This window comes from Coregonus clupeaformis, chromosome 36, assembly GCF_020615455.1.
Source record: "Coregonus clupeaformis isolate EN_2021a chromosome 36, ASM2061545v1, whole genome shotgun sequence".
NCBI lineage: Eukaryota > Metazoa > Chordata > Actinopteri > Salmoniformes > Salmonidae > Coregonus > Coregonus clupeaformis.
Window position 1 is genome coordinate 35,096,188 of NC_059227.1, and position 22,478 is coordinate 35,118,665.

Genomic DNA, 22,478 nt, shown 5'->3' on the forward strand with positions numbered 1-22,478 from the left:
TAGTCGCGTAGTTGTAACAAAGATTTTGATTGGATCATATTGACTTGTGAACGTTAAGTCAAACAGTCCTGTTCGATACATACAAATCTCAAATAAACACCTGACATTTCTTACGAATATAATTATTCCGTTTTAGATTAAAATAGCTAATATTGTTCTGAAGTTTAACTGAATATAGACATCACAAGGATTTTCTTTCAACAGACAGTAGTAAGGCAGTTACTGTACATTGTTGTTCCAGGTCCTGTCGTATTTCTACCCGCTGATGTCAGCATGGCACCGAAAGGAAAGGAACGTAAGGTAGTAGCCAAAACAAATTATGTTAATGTAAAGGACGAGTTTGAAAATGACAACGATGAAGGAGATGATGATGAAAAAGAAGAAATGAATGGTCCTCAACCGGACGACGAATTTAATTTGGACGAGGTTTTACGTTTGGGTGGAACTCGAGTAAGTATCTGAGGCTAGCAGCCAACGACCAATTTAGCCTCCTGCTAACGTTAGCAGTAAACCACAACTGCGACTTCTATGTAAACACGTGGCTTTTTCTCCCAAAATGTTGCATAAACAATTGTTTCAATGATTGATAAACTATATTTGATCGAATAAAACATCGTGCTATGCTTTATCTAGCACTGTCAGGTCAGTTATTGATGTTAGCTAGCTACTTAACGTTACCACAGACAAAAGGCGTTAGTTATGAATATCTTTGACGTTACTGCATTATAGCTGCTAGCAAGTAGCTAGCTAGCTAGTTAGACTTAGTCATGTTCACAGACAAGTCATGACTGTAAAATCACCTGTTTTCTCATGGCTTTCTTCTTGTCCCGATGTAGGCTGACTTTAACCTGCTTGCCAGCATCAACGACGAGAACGAGCTGGTCGATGGTGGAAAGAAAGGAGCCATTGATGACCTGGAACCTGGCGAGTTGGAGACGTTCATCGCCAAGCTAGGCATCCGCTCATACAAAGACCAACAGATTGTCCCAGATGAGCATACAGAGGAAGAGAAGGCAGAGGCCAGCCAAAAGGAAAGCAAAAAGGCTGATGCCAAGAAAGCTAAGTCGGTTGAACAGAAACCCAAGCCAGAGCATAAAGGCAAGGACCAGCCTACTACATCTACAGTGGAGACGAAGAATAAGAAAAATAAAGAGACAGCAAAAACCAGCGTCTCAGCCACTGGAAAGAAAGCTAAACTAAATGCCAACGTGTTTGAGTTTCAGCCGAGGCAGCTGCTGCTGATCAAACCAGGTGGCAAGTGGTTTGACCTGGAGTACACCGCAGAAGGTACCTCTGACGCACAGGATGAGTCTCTGATCTCCCAGTACAAAGCCCTGGCTATCAAGCTGTTTGAGGCTGAGACTGGGCTCTACAAGAGCAAGAAGAACATGCAGAAGGGGGCCAACTCAGCCTGGATGAAGAATGTGGTCTCCGCAGGGACGCTGGCTGACAGAATGGCAGCCATGACCGTTCTGATCCAGGATGCCCCAGTACAGAGCATCGAGCACGTGGAGAACTTGGTCTCCATGGTGAAGAAGAAGGGCAGCCGCAGACAGGGTCTAATGGCCCTGGACACCCTCAGAGAGCTCTTCATGTCAGACCTGCTGCCTGAGAACCGCAAACTCAAGACCTTCTCCCAGCATCCTTTTGACAAGCTGGAGCAGAAGGCGAGTGGGAATAAAGATGCGCGCGACCGCCGCCTCATTCTGTGGTACTTTGAGCACCTTCTGAAGCTCCACGTGGCTGAGTTTGTGGTGGCCCTGGACGAGCTGGCCCACGACACGGTGGCAGCCACCAAGGCCAAGTCTCTGGCCACAGCTCATGAGCTGCTGCTCAACCGACCCGAGCAGGAGAGGGCACTGCTCATCCAGGTGGTCAACAAGCTGGGAGACCCCGAGTACAAGACTGCAGCCAAGGCCTCCTACCTGCTGGAGACCCTGCTGCACAAGCATCCCAACATGAAGGCGGTGGTGTGCAGCGAGGTGGAGCGCCTCATGTTCAGGCCCAACATCAACCTGAAGGCCCAGTACTACGCCGTGTGCTTCCTCAACCAGGTGCTGCTGAGCCATGACGAGGCCGAACTGGCCAGCAAGCTCATCTCCATCTACTTCTCCTTCTTCCGAGCCTGCATCAAGAAGAAGGATGTGGAGTCCAAGATGCTGAGTGCCCTGCTGTCGGGCGTGAACAGGGCCTATCCGTATGCCAAGGCCGGGGACGAGAAGGTGAAGGAGCAGCTGGACACGCTGTTTAAAGTAGTTCACCTGGCCAAGTTCAACACGGCCGTCCAGGCTCTCATGCTGCTCTTCCAGGTGATGGATTCTCAGCAGATCGTTTCCGATCGCTACTATGTGGCTCTCTACAGGTAAACGTACTGGACTGGTTGACGACTATGTTTTGCTCCCTTGTTTCTACACAGTTGTCTAATTTCTCCCCATAACTTTATACTATTTAGTCAGGGATGTTTTTTTGCACTTTCTTAGTCAGTGTTACTGTAAACATGCCTGTAACTACAATTACCATTCTGGTTTACAGGAAACTCATGGACCCAGGTCTGTCTCTGTGCTCCAGGCAGAGTATGTTCCTCAACCTGCTGTATAAGTCTCTGAAGGCAGACATCGTCCTGCGGCGGGTGAAAGGCTTTGTGAAGAGGCTGCTGCAGGTCAGCTGTGAGCAGAACCCTACCTTCGCCTGCGGGGCTCTTTTCCTGGTGTCAGAGGTCATGAAGGCCAAACCAGGCCTCAAGCTGCTGCTGCAGGAGGGTGGGGTGAGGCAGAGCACCATGATGATAATAATGTTATATATACAGTGGGGAGAACAAGTATTTGATACACTGACGATTTTGCAGGTTTTCCTACTTACAAAGCATGTAGAGGTCTGTAATTTTTATCATAGGTACACTTCAACTGTGAGAGACGGAATCTAAAACATAAATCTAGAAAATCACATTGTATGATTTTTAAGTAATTCATTTGCTTTTTATTGCATGACATAAGTATTTGATACATCAGAAAAGCAGAACTTAATATTTGGTACAGAAACCTTTGTTTGCAATTACAGAGATCATACGTTTCCTGTAGGTCTTGACCAGGTTTGCACACACTGCAGCAGGGATTTTGGCCCACTCCTCCATACAGACCTTCTCCAGATCCTTCAGGTTTCGGGGTTGTCACTGGGCAATACGGACTTTCAGCTCCCGCCAAAGATTTTCTATTGGGTTCAGGTCTGGAGACTGGCTAGGCCACTCCAGGACCTTGAGATGCTCCTTACGGAGCCACTCCTTAGTTGCCCTGGCTGTGTGTTTCGGGTCGTTGTCATGCTGGGAGACCCAGCCACGACCCATCTTCAATGCTCTTACTGAGGGAAGGAGGTTGTTGGCCAAGATCTCGCGATACATGGCCCCTTCCATCCTCCCCTCAATACGGTGCAGTCGTCCTGTCCCCTTTGCAGAAAAGCATCCCCAAAGAATGATTTTTTCACCTCCATGCTTCACGGTTGGGATGGTGTTCTTGAGGTTGTACTCATCCTTCTTCTTCCTCCAAACACGGCGAGTGGAGTTTAGACCAAAAAGCTCTATTTTTGTCTCATCAGACCACATGACCTTCTCCCATTCCTCCTCTGGATCATCCAGATGGTCATTGGCAAACTTCAGACGGGCCTGGACATGCGCTGGCTTGAGCAGGGGGACCTTGCGTGCGCTGCAGGATTTTAATCCATGACGGTGTAGTGTGTTACTAATGGTTTTCTTTGAGACTGTGGTCCCAGCTCTCTTCAGGTCATTGACCAGGTCCTGCCGTGTAGTTCTGGGCTGATCCCTCACCTTCCTCATGATCATTGATGCCCCACGAGGTGAGATCTTGCATGGAGCCCCAGACCGAGAGTGATTGACCGTCATCTTGAACTTCTTCCATTTTCCAATAATTGCGCCAACAATTGTTGCCTTCTCACCAAGCTGCTTGTCTATTGTTCTGTAGCCCATCCCAGCCTTGTGCAGGTCTACAATTTTAACCCTGATGTCCTTACACAGCGCTCTGGTCTTGGCCATTGTGGAGAGGTTGGAGTCTGTTTGATTGAGTGTGTGGACAGGTGTCTTTTATACAGGTAACGAGTTCAAACAGGTGCAGTTAATACAGGTAATGAGTGGAGAACAGGAGGGCTTCTTAAAGAAAAACTAACAGGTCTGTGAGAGCCGGAATTCTTACTGGTTGGTAGGTGATGAAATACTTATGTCATGCAATAAAAAGCAAATGAATTACTTAAAAATCATACAATGTGATTTTCTGGATTTTTGTTTTAGATTCCGTCTCTCACAGTTGAAGTGTACCTATGATAGAAATTACAGACCTCTACATGCTTTGTAAGTAGGAAAACCTGCAAAATCGGCAGTGTATCAAATACTTGTTCTCCCCACTGTATGTTTTCATCTCCCTAATGGTTGAGATTAGGCTTGGAGGAAGGATAATCTGTGTGTGGTTAGGAACAACTTCTGCCTCAATCAGGTTGCCTGTTGTGGAGCAGAATATAATATTTTTTTGAGTACTTTTTGGGGTGAATCCTTTGCAGACTAGGACATTGGACCCTGATCAAAAGTAATGCACTTAAAAGGGACTAGTGTGCCATTTGGGACATAGCCATAATGCCTGTTCTGAATACTCTGATGGCAATGTCACTAGAATTGAGTTCACTATTATATATTGAAACACATCTAGGCTTCATTAGTAAGGGATTTGGTGTCTGGTGTGTAGAAGACCTGGGCAGAAAATAGTTGAATTTTGTAGTTTATTTGAAAATAACAACTTTTCAAATACTCAAGGTATAGTTTATATAGAGTTTCAACTAAAAGGCAACTATTTTCTTTGATATTCAAATACAGGTTTCAGTAAAACAAATATTATTTGAAAGTATTTTGAATACCTCTCAGAAAACCAAATAATATTTTAAGTTATTTGATGGCTGCCAAATATTTGACGAACTACAAACAAAAACTACAGCAGTTAGTTGAATTAGTCTAAATATATGATCATAAACACATGGTTTGGTTTTAGATTCCGTCTCTCGCAGTTGAAGTGTACCTATGATAAAACTTACAGACCTCTACATGCTTTGTAAGTAGGAAAACCTGCAAAATCGTCAGTGTATAAAATACTTGTTCTCCCCACTGTATATATATGTGTAATTACAGAGAGGGAAAAAAGTATTTGATCCCCTGCTGATTTTGTAAGTTTGCCCACTGACAAAGAAATGATCAGTCTATAATTTTAATGTTAGGTTTATTTGAACCGTGAGAGACAGAATAACAACAAAAAATTCCAGAAAAACGCATGTCAAAAATGTTATAAATTGATTTGCATTTTAATGAGGGAAATAAGTATTTGACCCCCTCTCAATCAGAAAGATTTCTGGCTCCCAGGTGTCTTTTATACAGGTAACAAGCTGAGATTAGGAGCACACTCTTAAAGGGAGTGCTCCTAATCTCAGTATGTTACCTGTATAAAAGACACCTGTCCACAGAAGCAATCAATCAATCAGATTCCAAACTCTCCACCATGGCCAAGACCAAAGAGCTCTCCAAGGATGTCAGGGACAAGATTGTAGACCTACACAAGGCTGGAATGGGCTACAAGACCATCGCCAAGCAGCTTGGTGAGAAGGTGACAACATTTGGTGCGATTATTCGCAAATGGAAGAAACCCAAAAGAACTGTCAATCTCCCTCGGCCTGGGGCTCCATGCAAGATCTCACCTCGTGGAGTTGCAATGATCATGAGAACGGTGAGGAATCAGCCCAGAACTACACAGGAGGATCTTGTCAATGATCTCAAGGCAGCTGGGACCATAGTCACCAAGAAAACAATTGGTAACACACTACGCCGTGAAGGACTGAAATCCTGCAGCGCCCGCAAGGTCCCCCTGCTCAAGAAAGCACATATACATGCCCGTCTGAAGTTTGCCAATGAACATCTGAATGATTCAGAGGAGAACTGGGTGAAAGTGTTGTGGTCAGATGAGACCAAAATCGAGCTCTTTGGTATCAACTCAACTTGCCGTGTTTGGAGAAGGAGGAATGCTGCCTATGACCCCAAGAACACCATCCCCATCGTCAAACATGGAGGTGGAAACATGCTTTGGGAGTGTTTTTCTGCTAAGGGGACAGGACAACTTCACCGCATCAAAGGGACGATGGACGGGGCCATGTACCGTCAAATCTTGGGTGAGAACCTCCTTCCCTCAGCCAGGGCATTGAAAATGGGTCGTGGATGGGTATTCCAGCATGACAATGACCCAAAACACACGGCCAAGGCAACAAAGGAGTGGCTCAAGAAGAAGCACATTAAGGTCCTGGAGTGGCCTAGCCAGTCTCCAGACCTTAATCCCATAGAAAATCTGTGGAGGGGAGCTGAAGGTTCGAGTTGCCAAAGCGTCAGGCTCGAAACCTTAATGACTTGGAGAAGATCTGCAAAGAGGAGTGGGACAAAATCCCTCCTGAGATGTGTGCAAACCTGGTGGCCAACTACAAGAAACGTCTGACCTCTGTGATTGCCAACAAGGGTTTTGCCACCAAGTACTAAGTAATGTTTTGCAGAGGGGTCAAATACTTATTTCCCTCATTAAAATGCAAATCAATTTATAACATTTTTGACATGCGTTATTCTGGATTTTTTTGTTGTAATTCTGTCTCTCACTGTTCAAATAAACCTACCATTAAAATTATAGACTGATCATTTCTTTGTCAGTGGGCAAACGTACAAAATCAGCAGGGGATCAAATACTTTTTTCCCTCACTGTATAATAATAATAATACATGCCATTTAGCAGATGCTTTTATCCAAAGTGAATTTACAGTCTTGCATGCACACATTCTCGTATTGGTGGCCCTAGCGGGAATTGAACATAAGCCATGCTCAACCAACTGAGCCACACAGGACTGTTAGCATAAAGTCATAGTTATTTTCATATTGTGCAGTCACATAATGGAACACTATTCCACATTGTAATGATTTGTCATCGTGACTTGATCTCACATATTATGAACTGATTGCAGGATGGTGAGGAGGAGAATTTCAAAGATCTTAAGGAAGAAGAAGAGGAGGAGGAGGAGAGGTTTGTAGATGCAGATAAGGTGGAGGAAGGACAGAGTGAGAAAAAAACACAACAGCCCAAGCCCACTGTGTCATCATGGGTTCATCACCAAAACTTGGAAGGTGAGTTTTATTATTAGGACTTTCTTGACATTTATTTTCAACACACATTTTTGGGGAAACCGTACACCAAGATAGTTATAAATGCATTTACATATTTGTGTTGTAATATAAGTATAAGATAAAGGCGAAAGAAACGCACCCCTATTTAGGCGAGATGCTGGCTGACGGCATAAAACACTTGGAAAAGGAAAGGAAAGCCGCACACTCTAGGAGCTCAGATGAAATCATTTAATATCCTAATAACCAACGTTTCGACAGACAAGCTGTCTTCATCAGGGTATAATGACAAACATTGCGGGTCACTAGTTTATATAGTGTCAAAGGACACACGCAGGTGTCTGTAATCATGGCCTAATAGCATTGGCCAATTCACAGATAAAAACAACATTCAAAAAACATGGGTAGCATATGATCATAGATACTTGGCTACATAGGCCCACAACATTTACAATGAATCGCAAAATCAGAAGAATGGCTTCAAATCAAAGTCTATGTTGAGACCGAAGGGAGCAAGGGTCTTTAAATTAAAGATCCAGGCAGCCTCTCGTTTTAACAATAAGTTGTCGAGGTCACCCCCTCTCCTAGGGAGGGTGACCTGTTCGATGCCGATATAACGTAGGGAAGAAATCGAGTGGTTCGCTTCCAAAAAGTGGGCAGCGACTGGGTATGTAGAGTTTTTGCACCTAATGGTGCTACGATGCTCCGAGATTCGTACTTTTAATTCGCGCTTTGTTTTACCCACATCATTTTTACCACAAGGACAAGTTATAAGATAAATAACTGCCTTAGTGGAGCACGTAATAACACCTTTGATTGGGATCTGTTTCCCTGTTTGGGGGTGTTTGAAGGATCTACATTTGTAAGTGCAATTGCATTGAGCGTAGCCGTTACACTTGTAGTTTCCATCCGGTAGAGGCGCAAATACAGTGGGGAAAAAAAGTATTTAGTCAGCCACCAATTGTGCAAGTTCTCCCACTTAAAAAGATGAGAGAGGCCTGTAATTTTCATCATAGGTACACGTCAACTATGACAGACAAATTGAGAAAAAAATTCCAGAAAATCACATTGTAGGATTTTTTATGAATTTATTTGCAAATTATGGTGGAAAATAAGTATTTGGTCACCTACAAACAAGCAAGATTTCTGGCTCTCACAGACCTGTAACTTCTTCTTTAAGAGGCTCCTCTGTCCTCCACTCGTTACCTGTATTAATGGCACCTGTTTGAACTTGTTATCAGTATAAAAGACACCTGTCCACAACCTCAAACAGTCACACTCCAAACTCCACTATGGCCAAGACCAAAGAGCTGTCAAAGGACACCAGAAACCAAATTGTAGACCTGCACCATGCTGGGAAGACTGAATCTGCAATAGGTAAGCAGCTTGGTTTGAAGAAATCAACTGTGGGAGCAATTATTAGGAAATGGAAGACATACAAGACCACTGATAATCTCCCTCGATCTTGGGCTCCATGCAAGATCTCACCCCGTGGGGTCAAAATGATCACAAGAACGGTGAGCAAAAATCCCAGAACCACACGGGGGGACCTAGTGAATGGCCTGCAGAGAGCTGGGACCAAAGTAACAAAGCCTACCATCAGTAACACACTACGCCGCCAGGGACTCAAATCCTGCAGTGACAGACGTGTCCCCCTGCTTAAGCCAGTACATGTCCAGGCCCGTCTGAAGTTTGCTAGAGTGCATTTGGATGAGCCAGAAGAGGATTGGGAGAATGTCAAATGGTCAGATGAAACCAAAATAGAACTTTTTGGTAAAAACTCAACTCGTCGTGTTTGGAGGACAAAGAGTGCTGAGTTGCATCCAAAGAACACCATACCTACTGTGAAGCATGGGAGTGGAAACATCATGCTTTGGGGCTGTTTTTCTGCAAAGGGACCAGGACGACTGATCCGTGTAAAGGAAAGAATGAATGGGGCCATGTATCGTGAGATTTTGAGTGAAAACCTCCTTCCATCAGCAAGGGCATTGAAGATGAAACGTGGCTGGGTCTTTCAGCATGACAATGATCCCAAACACACCGCCCGGGCAACGAAGGAGTGGCTTCGTCATAAGCATTTCAAGGTCCTGGAGTGGCCTAGCCAGTCTCCAGATCTCAACCCCATAGAAAATCTTTGGAGGGAGTTGAAAGTCCGTGTTGCCCAGCGACAGCCCCAAAACATCACTGCTCTAGAGGAGATCTGCATGGAGGAATGGGCCAAAATATCAGCAACAGTGTGTGAAAACCTTGTGAAGACTTACAGAAAACGTTTGACCTGTGTCATTGCCAACAAAGGGTATATAACAAAGTATTGAGAAACTTTTGTTATTGACCAAATACTTATTTTCCACCATAATTTGCAAATAAATGTATTAAAAACCCTACAATGTGATTTTTATGGATTTTTTTTTTCTCATTTTGTCTGTCATAGTTGACGTGTACCTATGATGAAAATTACAGGCCTCTCTCATCTTTTTAAGTGGGAGAACTTGCACAATTGGTGGCTGACTAAATACTTTTTTCCCCCCACTGTAGACGTTGTGCAGGGGTATTTAGGGGTGGTAAATCAGAGTTTACCAATTGATCTCTGAGATTTCTGCCCCGCGAGAATACAACCAAGGGAGTGTCTGAAAACACATTACCAATACTGTCATTGGATTTTAGAATGTGCCATGTTTGTGAACGATTCCCTTAATTTGTTCAGAGCACTTTGAATAGCGTGTAGTTAGAACGCAAGAATGCTTCTTTTTGCGAGACTGTCCTTGAAAGAGATCAGGTCTCGATCTGTTTTGAATTTTCTCAATGGCAGTATTAATCTGACAATTTTTGTACCCCCTCTCCTTGAATTTTCTTTGCGTCTCAGTCATATTACGGTCGAAATCTGATTGTTTTTTACAAATTCTTTTGATTCGACAGAATTGGCTGTATGGCAAACTGTTTTTCAAGGGAAGCGGGTGACAACTATCAGCCCTCAACAAACTGTTACGATCAGTAGGTTTCCTGTAAAGATCAGTGTATAGAACATTATCTTCACACAAAATCAGAAGATCAAGGAAACTGATTTGACGTGTGTCAGATTGCATAGTAAATCTCAGGTGCTCAGAACAAGAGTTAAGAAAAGCATGGAATGCCTGGAGCTGTTTCGAATCACCCCTCCATAGAACAAAAATATCATCAATGTACCGTTTCCAAATAATAATGTTAGGCAAGAAAACATTTTTGAGAGGATTGAAAATGGACTGTTTCTCAATGTAACCCACATACAAATTAGCATAGTTAGGAGCCATAGGCGATCCCATAGCAGTACCCTTTGTCTGAATAAAGAAATAATTTAGAAACATGAAGTAGTTGTGTGTGAGTACTATTTCAGCCAATGTTATAATGCATGCACTGGAAGGTAGTTCATTAGGGTCACGTTGCAGAAGAAAATGTTCCATGGCTTCAATATCGCCCTCGTGTGGAATATTCGTGTATAACGACTCAACATCAAAAGTAACTAACAAGGTATTATCAGGGAGAGGATCAAGAGATTCAATAATAGAGATCATACTGCTGGTGTCCTTTACAAAGGAGGGGAGCTGTTCTGCGAGAGGTCTAATAAAAAAAGTCAACATAGGTCGATAAAGGGGCTGTTACTGCATCAATGCCTGCTACAATAGGGCGCCCTGGAGGTTTGGTAACATTCTTGTGTAATTTCGGCAAAGTATAGAAAGTAGCAATTTTAGGGTGTTGGAATAGCCAAAAAATCGTGTTATTTTTTGGTGATTTGACCAGAACTTAAATACCCATCTAGGACAGAAAAGATAGTGTTCTGAAATTGGGAAGTGGGGTCACTTCTGAGTTTCTTGTAAAAGGTGTTGTCAAGCAGTTGTCTGTGACACTCATTTACATAAACTGTCCTATCCATGAGTACAACTGACCCACCCTTATCAGCAGCAAAGCAAAGCTTGTTTTTCATCCTTGGGTAAATTTTGAAAAGATATGTACTCCTGTTTGTTCTTAAGGAGATTACCAACATATTTTTCAACGAGTCTGCAATATGTCTCAATAGAGTGATTACGATTGGCTGGAGGTACAAAATAACTCTTACTTCTGAAAGAAGTCGGAGTATGTGCAGGTGAGCCACCTACATGTTCAGTTAAAATATCACGATTAGGGGAGCTGAAGTATTCCCTTAAACTGATGTTTCTAAACTTAAACATGTCTACATTAACATCGGAATTGTTGCACTGAGTTGTAGGCACAAAAGATAACCCTTTATTAAGCAAGGAGACATGGGCAGGACTCAATATCTTGCTTGATAAATTAAAGACACTCAGTCCCGTGGGTTCTGGGACCGTGTGAACGGCCCCCTCTGCCTCTGGTTGTCGTTTCTTCTTACCCAGTCGTGTACGGCATCTCGTCGGTACACGTGACCTCGGCCACCTCCGCGCTTCCCTCGGCCCAGTCTCTCGTTGGATAAAAACTGGCACTGGAAGCGGATGAGGCGCTGGTTGTAGAGCGTTGGTCAGACGGGAGTGGATAGAAGTTAGCGGCCCCCCTCCTGCGTCTGTCATGGAGAGGAGGAGCAGGACTTCTTTTGTCAGGGTTTCTCCAGAAGTAGACTTTGTCCTCGGCCTTGTCTTTTTTGTCTTGGTTGAATTTCTTGATTTTAAGCTCCTTTAATTCTATAGACAACTTGTCCTGGAGCGCTTGGTTAGTTTTAATCAATTCATTGAATATGCCATCATCATTAACAGCTCTTTGCAGAGCTGTGCGTAATGTAAGTATATAATCATGTTTTGGTTGTTACTCCTGCCTATTCAGTAGTCACCTTTCCCCCTCTTCATGCATACTCATTCTTCTGTTGTCCAGGTGGGAAGAGTATGGAGAGTATATACGACCCGCTACACAGAAACCCCCTTTTCTGTGGGGCTGACCACACCACCTTATGGGAGCTGCAACGGGTGTGCCTCACAACAATATTAGATGCATCCCCCAAATGGCACTCTTTTCCCTATATAGTGCACTACTTTTAACCAGGGCCCATAAGGCTCTGGTCAAAAGTAGTGCACTATGTAGGGAATAGGGTGCCATTTGGGATGAGATAAATGTGTTATGGGCTTGCTTGAGAAACGGTAGTGATAGGATAAACCACTTGTCGTTTCTGTTCTTCCTCCACACATCTTTCCCCCTCAGCTCTCTGCACATTTCCACCCCTCAGTGTCACTGTTTGCCAAGACAATCTTACAGGTAAGATTAACTTATTTTTTTTGCATTGAAAAACGTTGTGCTTATTACCAAAACATTTATACAAAGAAGTTGCCTGTATAACAATGGGCCCGGGTGGGTATCAGGGCTATCCCTCATACTACCGCTCAAGTCTTTCCTTGTTCATTCATCCCTTTCTCCCTGCATCATGTCCTCAGGGAGAGTTCATCAACTACACAGGAGACCCTCTCCAGGACTTCACTCTCAGCAAGTTCTTGGATCGCTTCGTCTTCAGGAATCCCAAACAACTGAAGGGCAAACGTAATACATCCAACATTATCATATACCTTTTTATCAGTACATAATGTGCGTTCCAAAAGGCACCCTATTCCCTATATAGTGCACTAGGTTCCAAAAGGCACCCTATTCCCTATAAAGCGCACTACTTTTGACCATGGCCCATAGGGGGTTCCTGGTCAAAAGCCAAGTACTATATAGGGAATAGGGTGCCATTTGGAACTTAGCCATACACTTTCTCAGACGTCACATTCTTAAGGCTGGTTGACAGTTGGTCTAGCAACATGTCTGTAGACAGTTGTCGCAGTGACATCATCTATTGTCGACTGACATCAAACTTGTTGTTATGAAGAAGTATAAACACAAAATGATAGCCTCTGCATGACATCAGCAGCCCGGTACGCCAAATAGCATACTTGCTCTATTTGAACACCAATAAACAAAAAAAATGAATTTAGTAAATGTCAACCTAGCTAGCAAACAATGTTTTGATTCGTTGCTAATTTGTTAGCTAGCTGGCTAGCCAGTTCAAATAGTGACCAGAGTATAGCTGAACTTTAGCTACTTTAGCAACCCACCACAACATAATTATTTACAAGGTAATGATGGCGAGCTTACAGAAAACAGCTTAGGTTGTGAATGTGACAAAATAAAAGTAGGTCATTCTATCAGAGAATGTTTAGAACTCCTGCGCCTTGTTGCTGTAGCAGCCCAGTAACCAAGACAACAAACGTTGCAACAGTCGCAGAGATTAACTTTTTTTATAATGTATGTGCAGCAAGGAAACAGACATTCCACCGGAGTATAAATTAAATGTCGTTTTGACCAGCGACCCTTGTCGCATTCTAATTCTCTACAGACATGTTGTTAGACCAAATATAAACCGCCCTTTAGTCAACTGGTCTCAGTTCCCTAATCAATTATCCACACTGTCTGTCTTTCATCTTTGTTGAAACTGTTTTAATCTCAATCCTTCAGAGAATACAGATGCTACAGTGATGCAGCCCAAACAGAAGCTGGCTATGAACAACATCCACAATTTACCTGGTGAGTGTGTTTTTGAGTCATTATGAAGAATGATAAGGGGGTCCCTTTATTGAGCAGAAGTAAGGAAAGTTTTAATTTTTTTCTCTCAGTGAACTGTGAGGAGTTCCTGTCCAATGAGGAGAGTCAGATTCCTGTGGATGAGGTCTTCTTCTATCGGTGAGTAATAATGGTTTTATAGACAGTCCTCCTCCTGAGTAACACATTGTCAGATGTTTAATTTTTTTGCGAATAAGGCAGCAAAGAAAATGATGCCCCTTGAATCTGTTTTTGGTTTATTGTTTGAGTGATCAAAGTTCTGGACCGTCATCAAAAACCCTATTTTGCCCTGTGGGTTTCCCACGCTAGGTTCTTCAAGAAACGAGAGGCGGAGAAGGCGCTGCGTCGGCCACGAGGAGATGGCGATAACGAGAGTGTGGAGGATGTGGACGATGATGAGTTTGAGAAGCTGCTCGGTAAGCTGAAGGACTCTGCCCACAGTCACCAATAGAAAATGTATTGTTATTGGTTAAAATGCAGGAAATGGGCCACTATGTCAGACTAGAGGCTCAGACTCTGCTCCTGGTTGCTTTCTCACCCTCCGCTCAAGGACTCTGAAATGTTATTGGTCGAAATGCAGGAAATGGATCAATATCAGACTTCAGACTCATCTTTGGTTTTCTTCCTATCCAGATACATATGAGGGAGACAGTTATTTCACAGACTTGCCAGTTGATGAAACAGACCTGGACTTTGCAGGGTAAGTACAGTTTTAATATTGCTTTGCATTCAGATATCACCAAGTGATTCATTTGTACACCTATGTGGTACCGTGTGGCTCAGTAGGTAGAGCATGGCGCTTGCAACGCCAGGGTTGTGGGTTTGATTCCCAACGGGGACATTACACATTTATTTTTATTTTTATGTATGCACTCACTACTGTAAGTCGCTCTGGATAAGTGCCTCTGCTAAAGGACTAAAATGTATCAAACATTACATTGAAATTATTTTCAATGATATATCTAACAGTTTGTGTGTGTGTGCAGCAATATAAAGATACAATCTAAGAAGGGGAAGAAGGGTGGAGAGGATGACTCTGATTCAGACCTGGATGATGACCTGGATGATGAGGAGGTGTCCCTAGGCAGTATGGATGAGGAGGACTTTGGAGATGAACTAGAGGAGGAGGGAGGGGCTTTCATGGACACCGTTGGGGAGGATGATGACGACGAGGAAGGTATTATGTCCCAATGTATCTCTCCTTCCTCCCAAAGTGTGCACTTGTTCACTTCCCTTCACTATTTTGAAATTAAATGACTGGTTTAATAATATGGTGGAAACTCCCACTAGCCCACGCCTCCATCACAGGTTCACACTTGACTCTAATTTCTTGTCTTTCAGTTCCAGAACTTGATGATGACATTTCTGGTAAGCAGATAGCCTTAAATTAACTTTAAAATTCATTTAAAAAGGGCATCATTAATTGTGAATGTTATTAATGTATAAAAAGGTTGACTCTTATCAAATATATTGTTTTCCCTTCAAGATTCAGATGATAAGATGGAGGTTCCACACATGACTCTAGGTTCTAAAAAGAGCAAGGGCAAGAGGAAGGCATCAGAGGATCTTGACTTCAGTGGTTCTTTAGGTTAGTAGCTGGGCCTCTGTTTGTACTATTAAACTGCTCAGAATCTCATTCAGGAGTGTAGAATCTTATCTGACATGTTGAAATTATTTCATTGTAGGTTCCAAACCGGTGAAAAGAAAGACAGGAAAGGACACAGCCATGTTTGCATCTGCTGAAGAGGTGAGATGGTCACGCCTATCATATTTCTCACAATGTTAAGTTGGTGTGCTGATGGCTATCCTATCCATCCGTTTGTTGAAGAGTTAGTTTATTGGATGAAACTAAAGGATATTATCACTGTTAATGCTAAATGCTTTCGTTTTATACAGTTTGGGTATATGTTGGATGAAAATGCTGGCTCTAAGTTTGACAACACCGGCATGAATGCTATGGCCAACAAAGACAAAGCAGGTAAGCCTTGGCTTCAATATAGTCAATCAACCTATTGAGTATATCCATGTCCTGTTTTCCTATTGTGTACCACACTTAGTGCCACCTAACAGGGAAAAAAACCAGACACGGGCCAATTCATATAAATGACTTTACTCAGTTGGCTAGACAGTAGAGGAAACCCACAGCATATTCCCCTTGGAGAGAGTCAGTATCTTCACAGCAGTTTGGAGCACAATAGGGATGCACATTTCGGTCCATTTTGTTGCAGATTTAACCTACCCTCATTAACTGGTCAACAAACTGTACAAAACAATTCTAAACTGTAATATGACGTGACAAATAGAAAATACTATGCATGCATACAAGGAACATACTTTTTTATGAAGCGCTTAATGAAAACATGCAACAATAGCAAGCCTATTGTCTTACAGTCAAAAGGCTATAGCCTATTATTGACCGTGCAACTATTTTAATGAAGCAGCTAATACAATTATTTTCAGACATTTGTCAAAATGCAATTTGCTGGAAAATACTGCTATAAACAGCACACCTAATGCAAGTGGTTCCATACTAAACTCTCCATTAGAAACTTAAAGGGAGAATCTAATAGCAACAACTAGGATGGGTTGCTAATATGACTGGGATTGTGCCTTTGGCTTCTTGACAACGAAAGAAAGTTGATATGAAAACCAATAGAACAGAGAAATGCTGGGTAATTTATAAAATAATTGCCTCCACATTTCTATTAGATTTTGGCTAGGCTACTTTTAAGGTAAGACATTCCTCATTATTTGAAGTAAAGTAAAACGATCAGGTTTCAAACAATTACTGCCTCAAGCTCACAATGTAAAGTGATGAGTGACATGCTGATAGCCTATGCACTCGAAGGGTGAATGGGAGACGTGCTTTAATTACGAGTTGATTGAGAAATAAACATAGCAGCTCTTTTTTTAAATCGTGGCCATCAAAACAGTTAACACACGATTGCATTTAGAATTATTTCTTGCACTATGACTGGGCATATAAAAGCACGTTTCACTCCAGTACCAGCTTTTTGAGGACCTGCTCTGCACTGTCTGACAGGTGATGGGCCATTCCGCTCCTAAATCTAGGTTCTGACAGGTGATAGGCCATTCCGCTCCTAAAACTAGGCTCTGACAGGTGATGGGCCATTCCGCTCCTAAATCTAGGCTCTGACAGGTGATAGGCCATTCCTCTCCTCAAACTAGGCTCTGTGTGGGTGTGATAAATAAGATACATGACGACTAATAAATACACACGTGGCAATTTAATTTCACCAAATAATGCAGATTAACCTATAGATTGATGAGCATGACCGGTCAAATGTATTTTCGGTGGCTAACCGATTAACCTTTAACCCCCTATAGCACACCCAGTCATACTCTAGCAGGCCTTTTAAAGTCGCACAGAATAGACTATATTCTCTCAAGCATTATCGATCTAAAGCAGTGGTTCTCAATCCTGGTCCTGGGGACCAAAAGGGGTGCACATTTTTGTTTTTGCCCTAGAGCTACACACCTGATTCAAATTGTCAACTCAGCAGGCTTTGATTATTTGAATCAGGTGTGTAGTGCTAGGGCAAAAACAAAAATGTGCACCCCTTTGGGTCCCTAGGACCAGGATTGAGAACCACAGATCTAAAGGTAACCCTAAGATAACAACTGGGCACATTTCGAATGAAGCAGGTTGTTGAATACAGATGATGAACTAACTTCAGTAGAGGGTGCAGTCTGTCTGTGGTTTTTGCTCATTGCTCTTCTGTCTTCTCTTCCTCCAGGTGTCAGGCAGCTCAAGTGGGAAGCCCAGAGGGACGACTGGGTCCGAGGCAGAGACGTCAAGACCCTACGGAAGAAGAAGGCCATGTTTAATAAGAAGAAACAGTTTGGAAAGCCCCAGTTTGGCAAACCAAGGGCTGGCAAAAGTACTTTAAAGAAGAAGTAATAATTTCTGGACTTCTCTGGACCTAAGATTACTTATGTTTGTGTTCACACGCCTCTATGCCTTCTTGGACCAATCTTCAAGGTCTTTCTCTCGAATCCCATAAACCCCTGCATATTCGTTGGACTTGTAATAAACTGGAAAGAGAAAGTGATGGTGTCACACTCAGGATTCAACACATTTAATCACATTATGGTTCAGTGGGCTACATGCCCACTGCAGCAAAATGTTTTGCAACTATGTCTACTAATGAACACACCGGTGTATTGCCTCAATCTAACCCGTTGCCAGTTCCAGGTTTGTACTACCAATCATTGGAGAAGCTACTAAATGCCTGTGTGAAATGTGTTCTCTGTATAGCTATTTTGACTATTCTGTATTTTATATAGGTTTATACAAGAAATACAAAATGAAAACAGCATACAAGGAGATCATGTCTGGTTTGCAGTAATTGTTGTAACTGTAGGGGGTAAACCTTTTTTTTATCAATTGGGGCTGATTTCATTGCTGTGCAGTTTGGAATTGAGGATCAATTCCTCCAGTTTGTATATTTTGAACTGTCTACAGCCCGTACCTTCCAGTACAGAGGGGAGCATGTTGTTCATACTGTTCCTGAAATCTAAAACAAAAAACAACATTTTGTTAAAAAGGTGTACATAGCCCAAGGTAGAGTCAGTGTACATGACGTCCTTTCTATATAAAATGTAAATAATACCTTGACTTGTGTTCATCTTGTAAAAAAGACCATAAGCACCCAGCACACCTGCCACTTCAAGTAGTACTACTCCTTTGAACAGTCTCTTTGCTAACGGTGCTAATGGTTTGGGGGCCATCTAGGAAAGACGGAGGCTTTGGTAAGGTTCCCTTTCAATGGAGTCCGCAATGCATTCAATCTAAATTCGCAGACAGCTATTCATTTCAGCAGAGAAGGCGAGTACGCACTGACAACTCAATACCTTTTAGTACACATATCATAAAACATTAAATGCACGTTGTATTACAAATTAACTACGTTATAACATCGTTATGTGAAACTAACCTACCTTGCATGACCTTGTATAATTTTACTTCCTGAGTGCAGTACGGAAACTCAGGTGAGACATACAGGGCGGTGTGAAAAGCATTTATCCTAGCACTGTGCCCTGCTACTGCGAGAACTCACCACAAGGGTTCACTGTACTCAAGATGAAAACAGGCAGGGAAAATACATCTATTTCATTTGGTTCTTAAAATTAACATGAATGATTGGGGGATAAAATTCAATATACACAGAAAATACTGATGTAATTTATTCAGTCTATTTCCATATCACCATAGGATCATCTGGCTCCTCAGAGCAAAGATGTCCTAGTCGGACCAGTCCTAATTAGGTACTGGCATTTGTATGTACTGTTTCTTATTAAGTAAAAGGCTTTTATTTTTTTATTTTTTATTGTGTAGCAGTTCATTCAATTGGGGAGGCATGGTGGGGTGAAACAGGGGCATGAGTGAAAAAGTTTGGGAAGCGCTGTCCTAGTATGAAGAAACAAGACATCTCCAAGTACATTTCTATGGAGGAGAGAGGATCTTCTTTCACGAGGAAGGTGAGAGACCACCTAGGCAGCTGCACTCACAGATAGATGAATCTATATGCTTCTAAATATGAATGCCATATATGCGTTTATTGTATGACTGTTTAGTATTATGCACTATTAAGTGAAATGTTGGTCCCACTTTAAACAAAGTACAACTTATAAAGAAAGGCTTTATATAGCATACATAAAGCCTCCATTAGCACTACATAAATGCATCACAAATCATCTATAAGCTTGTGTCATACTCTATAAATGGTGTATAAAGAGTGACACTACATTTCCACTGTAGGGTGAATTGCCAAATGTGAGGTAATGCACTATGTACAGGTGACTGCCAAACTAAAGGAAACACTTCAGTAAATGAGGTATACAAAGTGTATGGAAATCAGGTACTTCCACACAGGTGTGGTTTCTAATTAAGCAGTTAATATCCCATCATGCTTAGAGTCATGTATAAAAATGCACAGTTACCCATTCTTTTGGCTACCATGCATGACTAGAAGAAGAGATCTCAGTAACTTATTGAAAGAGCGGTCTCAAAGAAGCATAGGGGATTTAAAGGGTGTGTGTGTCTGTCTCAGTCACCAGATCTCAACCCAATTGAACACTTATGAGAGATTCTGGAGCGGCACCTGAGACAGCGTTTTCCACCACCATCAACAAAACACCAAATTAAAGAATTTCTCATCGAAGAATGGTTTCGCATCCCTCCGATAGAGTTCCAGACACTTGTAGAATCTATGCCAAGTCGCATTGAAGCTGTTCTGGCAGCTCGTGGTGGCTCAATGCCCTATTAAGACAATTTATGTTGGTGTTTCCTTTATTTTAAACCAAGATGGCGTAGCAGCGCGGTCATGTATTCTGTTGTGTCCTCGTGTAAATAGCCTGTCTTTTTTTCGTATATATTTCTCTATCTCACTTTCCATCCTTTAACTAAATATACCTTCCTGCAACCCGCCTCACCCAATGTGGAACGGATTCTATTATTTCTTTATTTTTATCAAGAACCTACAGCTGAAACTAGCCAGCTAGCCAGCTAACTAGCTACTTGCTATTAGCCACCGTTAGCGGTCTTCACCACTGTCCGTGGCCTGCACTACCTACCAGCCAGCTCTAGCCTGGACAATTATCGGCCAGTCTGCACAGCATGATTTTGACCAAGAGCATATCGGATTTTCTGCCGGAATCACTGAATCACTGGACCTTAACATGGGATCATCGCAACTAGCTAGCTGCAACCGAATGGCTGTTGTTGGCTAATCACCACTGTCCCAACGCACCAGTTAGCCTTGAGCTAGCCTCGAGCCAGGCCCATCTCCCGGCTATCTATCTCTGTCAACCGGACGGAACGTCCTAGTGTCGACACGGAGCCCCGCCGATCCATCACGACTGGTCTGCCGACGTAATTGTCTGATGTGGTTTCAACCGGCTTCCCGTTGCGACAACCAAGAAGATCCATCTGCTAGCCCCGGCCCGCTAGCACGCGCAATCAACAGCCGTGCCTCCTGCTCGCCTGTGCTGTAGTAGCCTACAAACTGCTCCCGGACTTACCTATTGCTGTTCACTGGACCTTATAATCACTCAGCTACACAGCTGATGCCTGCTGGACTGTTCTTTTACACAGTACCCCATCCTGTTTATCTGTTTAGCCTCAGCCCAAACTTTCGTCGCCATTACCAGTTGTTGTCTTAGCCCTCTCGAATAACTGTGATTGCGTTATGCCTCTCTCCCATGTCAATATGCCTAGCCTATTGCTGTTTGGGTTAGTTCTTATTGTACTATTTCACTGTAGAGCCCCCTAGTCCCGCTCAACCTGCCTCAGATAGCTCCTTTGTCCCACCCCCCATACACGCGGAGACCGGCTCAATCGGTACCTCCAGTGATGCTATCTCTTTCATTGTTACCCAATGCTTAGGTGTACCTCCACTGTACTCATATCCTTCCATATCCTTGTCTGTACATAATGCCCTGAATCTATTCTACAACGCCCGGAAATCTGCCCCTTTTATTCTCTGTACCCAATGCACTAGAAGACCAGTTCTTAAAGCCTTTAGCCGTATCCTTATTCTATTCCTCCTCTGTTCCTCTGGTGATGTAGAGGTTAACCCAGGCCCTGTAGCCTCCAGTATCACTCCTACTCCCCAGGTGCTATCATTTGTTGACTTCTGTAACTGTAAAAGCCTTGGTTTCTTGCATGTTAACATCAGAAGCCTCCTCCCAGAGTTTGAGTTATTCACTGCATTAGCACACTCTGCCAAACCTGATGTTCTAGCAGTGTCTGAATCCTGGCTTAGGAAGGCCACCAAAAATTCAGAAATGTCCATCCCTAACTACAACATCTTCTGTCTAGATAGAACTGCCAAAGGGGGCGGAGTTGCAATCTACTGTAGAGATAGCCTGCAGAGCTCTATCATACTATCCAGGTCTGTTCCCAAACAGTTTGAGCTTCTACTTCTAAAAATCCACCTTTCCAGAAATAAGTCTGTCACTGTTGCCGCTTGCTACAGACCCATGACCCAGTTGTGCCCTGGACACCATATGTGAATTGCTTGCCCCCCATCTATCCTCAGAGTTCGTACTGCTTGGTGACCTAAACTGGGATATGCTTAACATCCCAGCCGTCCTACAATCTAAACTAGATGCCCTCAATCTCACACAAATTATCAAGGAACCTACCAGGTACAACCCTAAATCCGTAAACATGGGCACCCTCATAGATAGTCCCCTGTAGCTCAGTTGGTAGAGGATGGCGCTTGCAACGCCAGGGTTGTGGGTTCGTTTCCCACAGGGGGCCAGTATGAAAATGTATGCACTCACTAACTGTAAGTCGCTCTGGATAAGAGCGTCTGCTAAATGACTAAAATGTAAATGTGATATCATCCTGACTAATTTATCCTCTAAATACACCTCCGCTTTCTTCAACCAGGATCTCAGCGATCACTGCCTCATTGCCTGCATCCATAATGGGTCCGCGGTCAAACGACCACCCCTCATCACTGTCAAACGCTCCCTAAAACACTTCAGCGAGCAGGCCTTTCTAATTGACCTGGCCCGGGTATCCTGGATGGATATTGACCTCATTCCATCAGTAGAGGATGCCTGGATGTTCTTCAAAAGTAATAATAATATGCCATTTAGTAGACGCTTTTATCCAAAGCGATTTACAGTCATGCGTGCATACATTTTTTTGTGTATGGGTGGTCCCGGGGATCGAACCCAC

The 22,478-nt window shown here is 43.0% G+C and overlaps 2 protein-coding genes across 3 annotated transcripts; one reads left to right on the forward strand and one right to left on the reverse strand.

Moving 5' to 3' along the window:
* Positions 1 to 81: 81 nt before the first annotated feature.
* LOC121552570 (CCAAT/enhancer-binding protein zeta) lies at positions 82 to 18,398 on the forward strand. Of its 2 annotated transcripts, none has more exons than XM_041865525.2 (17): positions 82 to 450; positions 837 to 2,362; positions 2,533 to 2,764; positions 7,039 to 7,198; positions 12,050 to 12,141; positions 12,374 to 12,427; positions 12,604 to 12,706; positions 13,661 to 13,729; positions 13,819 to 13,885; positions 14,075 to 14,181; positions 14,399 to 14,465; positions 14,752 to 14,942; positions 15,107 to 15,133; positions 15,252 to 15,353; positions 15,451 to 15,512; positions 15,662 to 15,743; positions 17,524 to 18,398. In XM_041865525.2, the coding sequence occupies exons 1-17, from the start codon at positions 274 to 276 to the stop codon at positions 17,685 to 17,687; spliced, it is 3,282 nt and encodes a 1,093-aa protein (XP_041721459.1). In that variant the 5' UTR covers positions 82 to 273; the 3' UTR covers positions 17,688 to 18,398. The 2 variants fall into 2 exon arrangements, with proteins under 2 accessions (XP_041721459.1, XP_045067336.1); XM_045211401.1 differs by having other exon boundaries at positions 2,533 to 2,659.
* On the reverse strand, positions 17,301 to 18,806 carry LOC121552571 (protein CEBPZOS). Its single transcript, XM_041865526.1, has 5 exons — positions 18,728 to 18,806; positions 18,400 to 18,517; positions 18,259 to 18,303; positions 17,740 to 17,821; positions 17,301 to 17,588 (listed from the first exon to the last, which is right to left on the reverse strand). The coding sequence occupies exons 2-4, from the start codon at positions 18,515 to 18,517 to the stop codon at positions 17,742 to 17,744; spliced, it is 243 nt and encodes an 80-aa protein (XP_041721460.1). The 5' UTR covers positions 18,728 to 18,806; the 3' UTR covers positions 17,301 to 17,588; positions 17,740 to 17,741.
* Positions 18,807 to 22,478: the final 3,672 nt, after the last annotated feature.

What these genes read in the sequence shown, in the direction of transcription:
- LOC121552570 (XM_041865525.2), top strand. Translation starts at nt 274, where the DNA reads ATGGCACCGAAAGGAAAGGAACGTAAGGTAGTAGCCAAAACAAATTAT. An exon ending in TACTATGTGGCTCTCTACAG is followed by an intron (nt 2,363 to 2,532) that starts GTAAACGTACTG and finishes TCTGGTTTACAG; the next exon opens with GAAACTCATGGACCCAGGTC. An exon ending in CAAACAACTGAAGGGCAAAC is followed by an intron (nt 12,707 to 13,660) that starts GTAATACATCCA and finishes TCAATCCTTCAG; the next exon opens with AGAATACAGATGCTACAGTG.
- LOC121552571 (XM_041865526.1), bottom strand. Translation starts at nt 18,517, where the DNA reads ATGGCCCCCAAACCATTAGCACCGTTAGCAAAGAGACTGTTCAAAGGA. An exon ending in CAAGATGAACACAAGTCAAG is followed by an intron (nt 18,304 to 18,399) that starts GTATTATTTACA and finishes TTTTTGTTTTAG; the next exon opens with ATTTCAGGAACAGTATGAAC. An exon ending in GCTCCCCTCTGTACTGGAAG is followed by an intron (nt 17,822 to 18,258) that starts GTACGGGCTGTA and finishes TTCTCTTTCCAG; the next exon opens with TTTATTACAAGTCCAACGAA.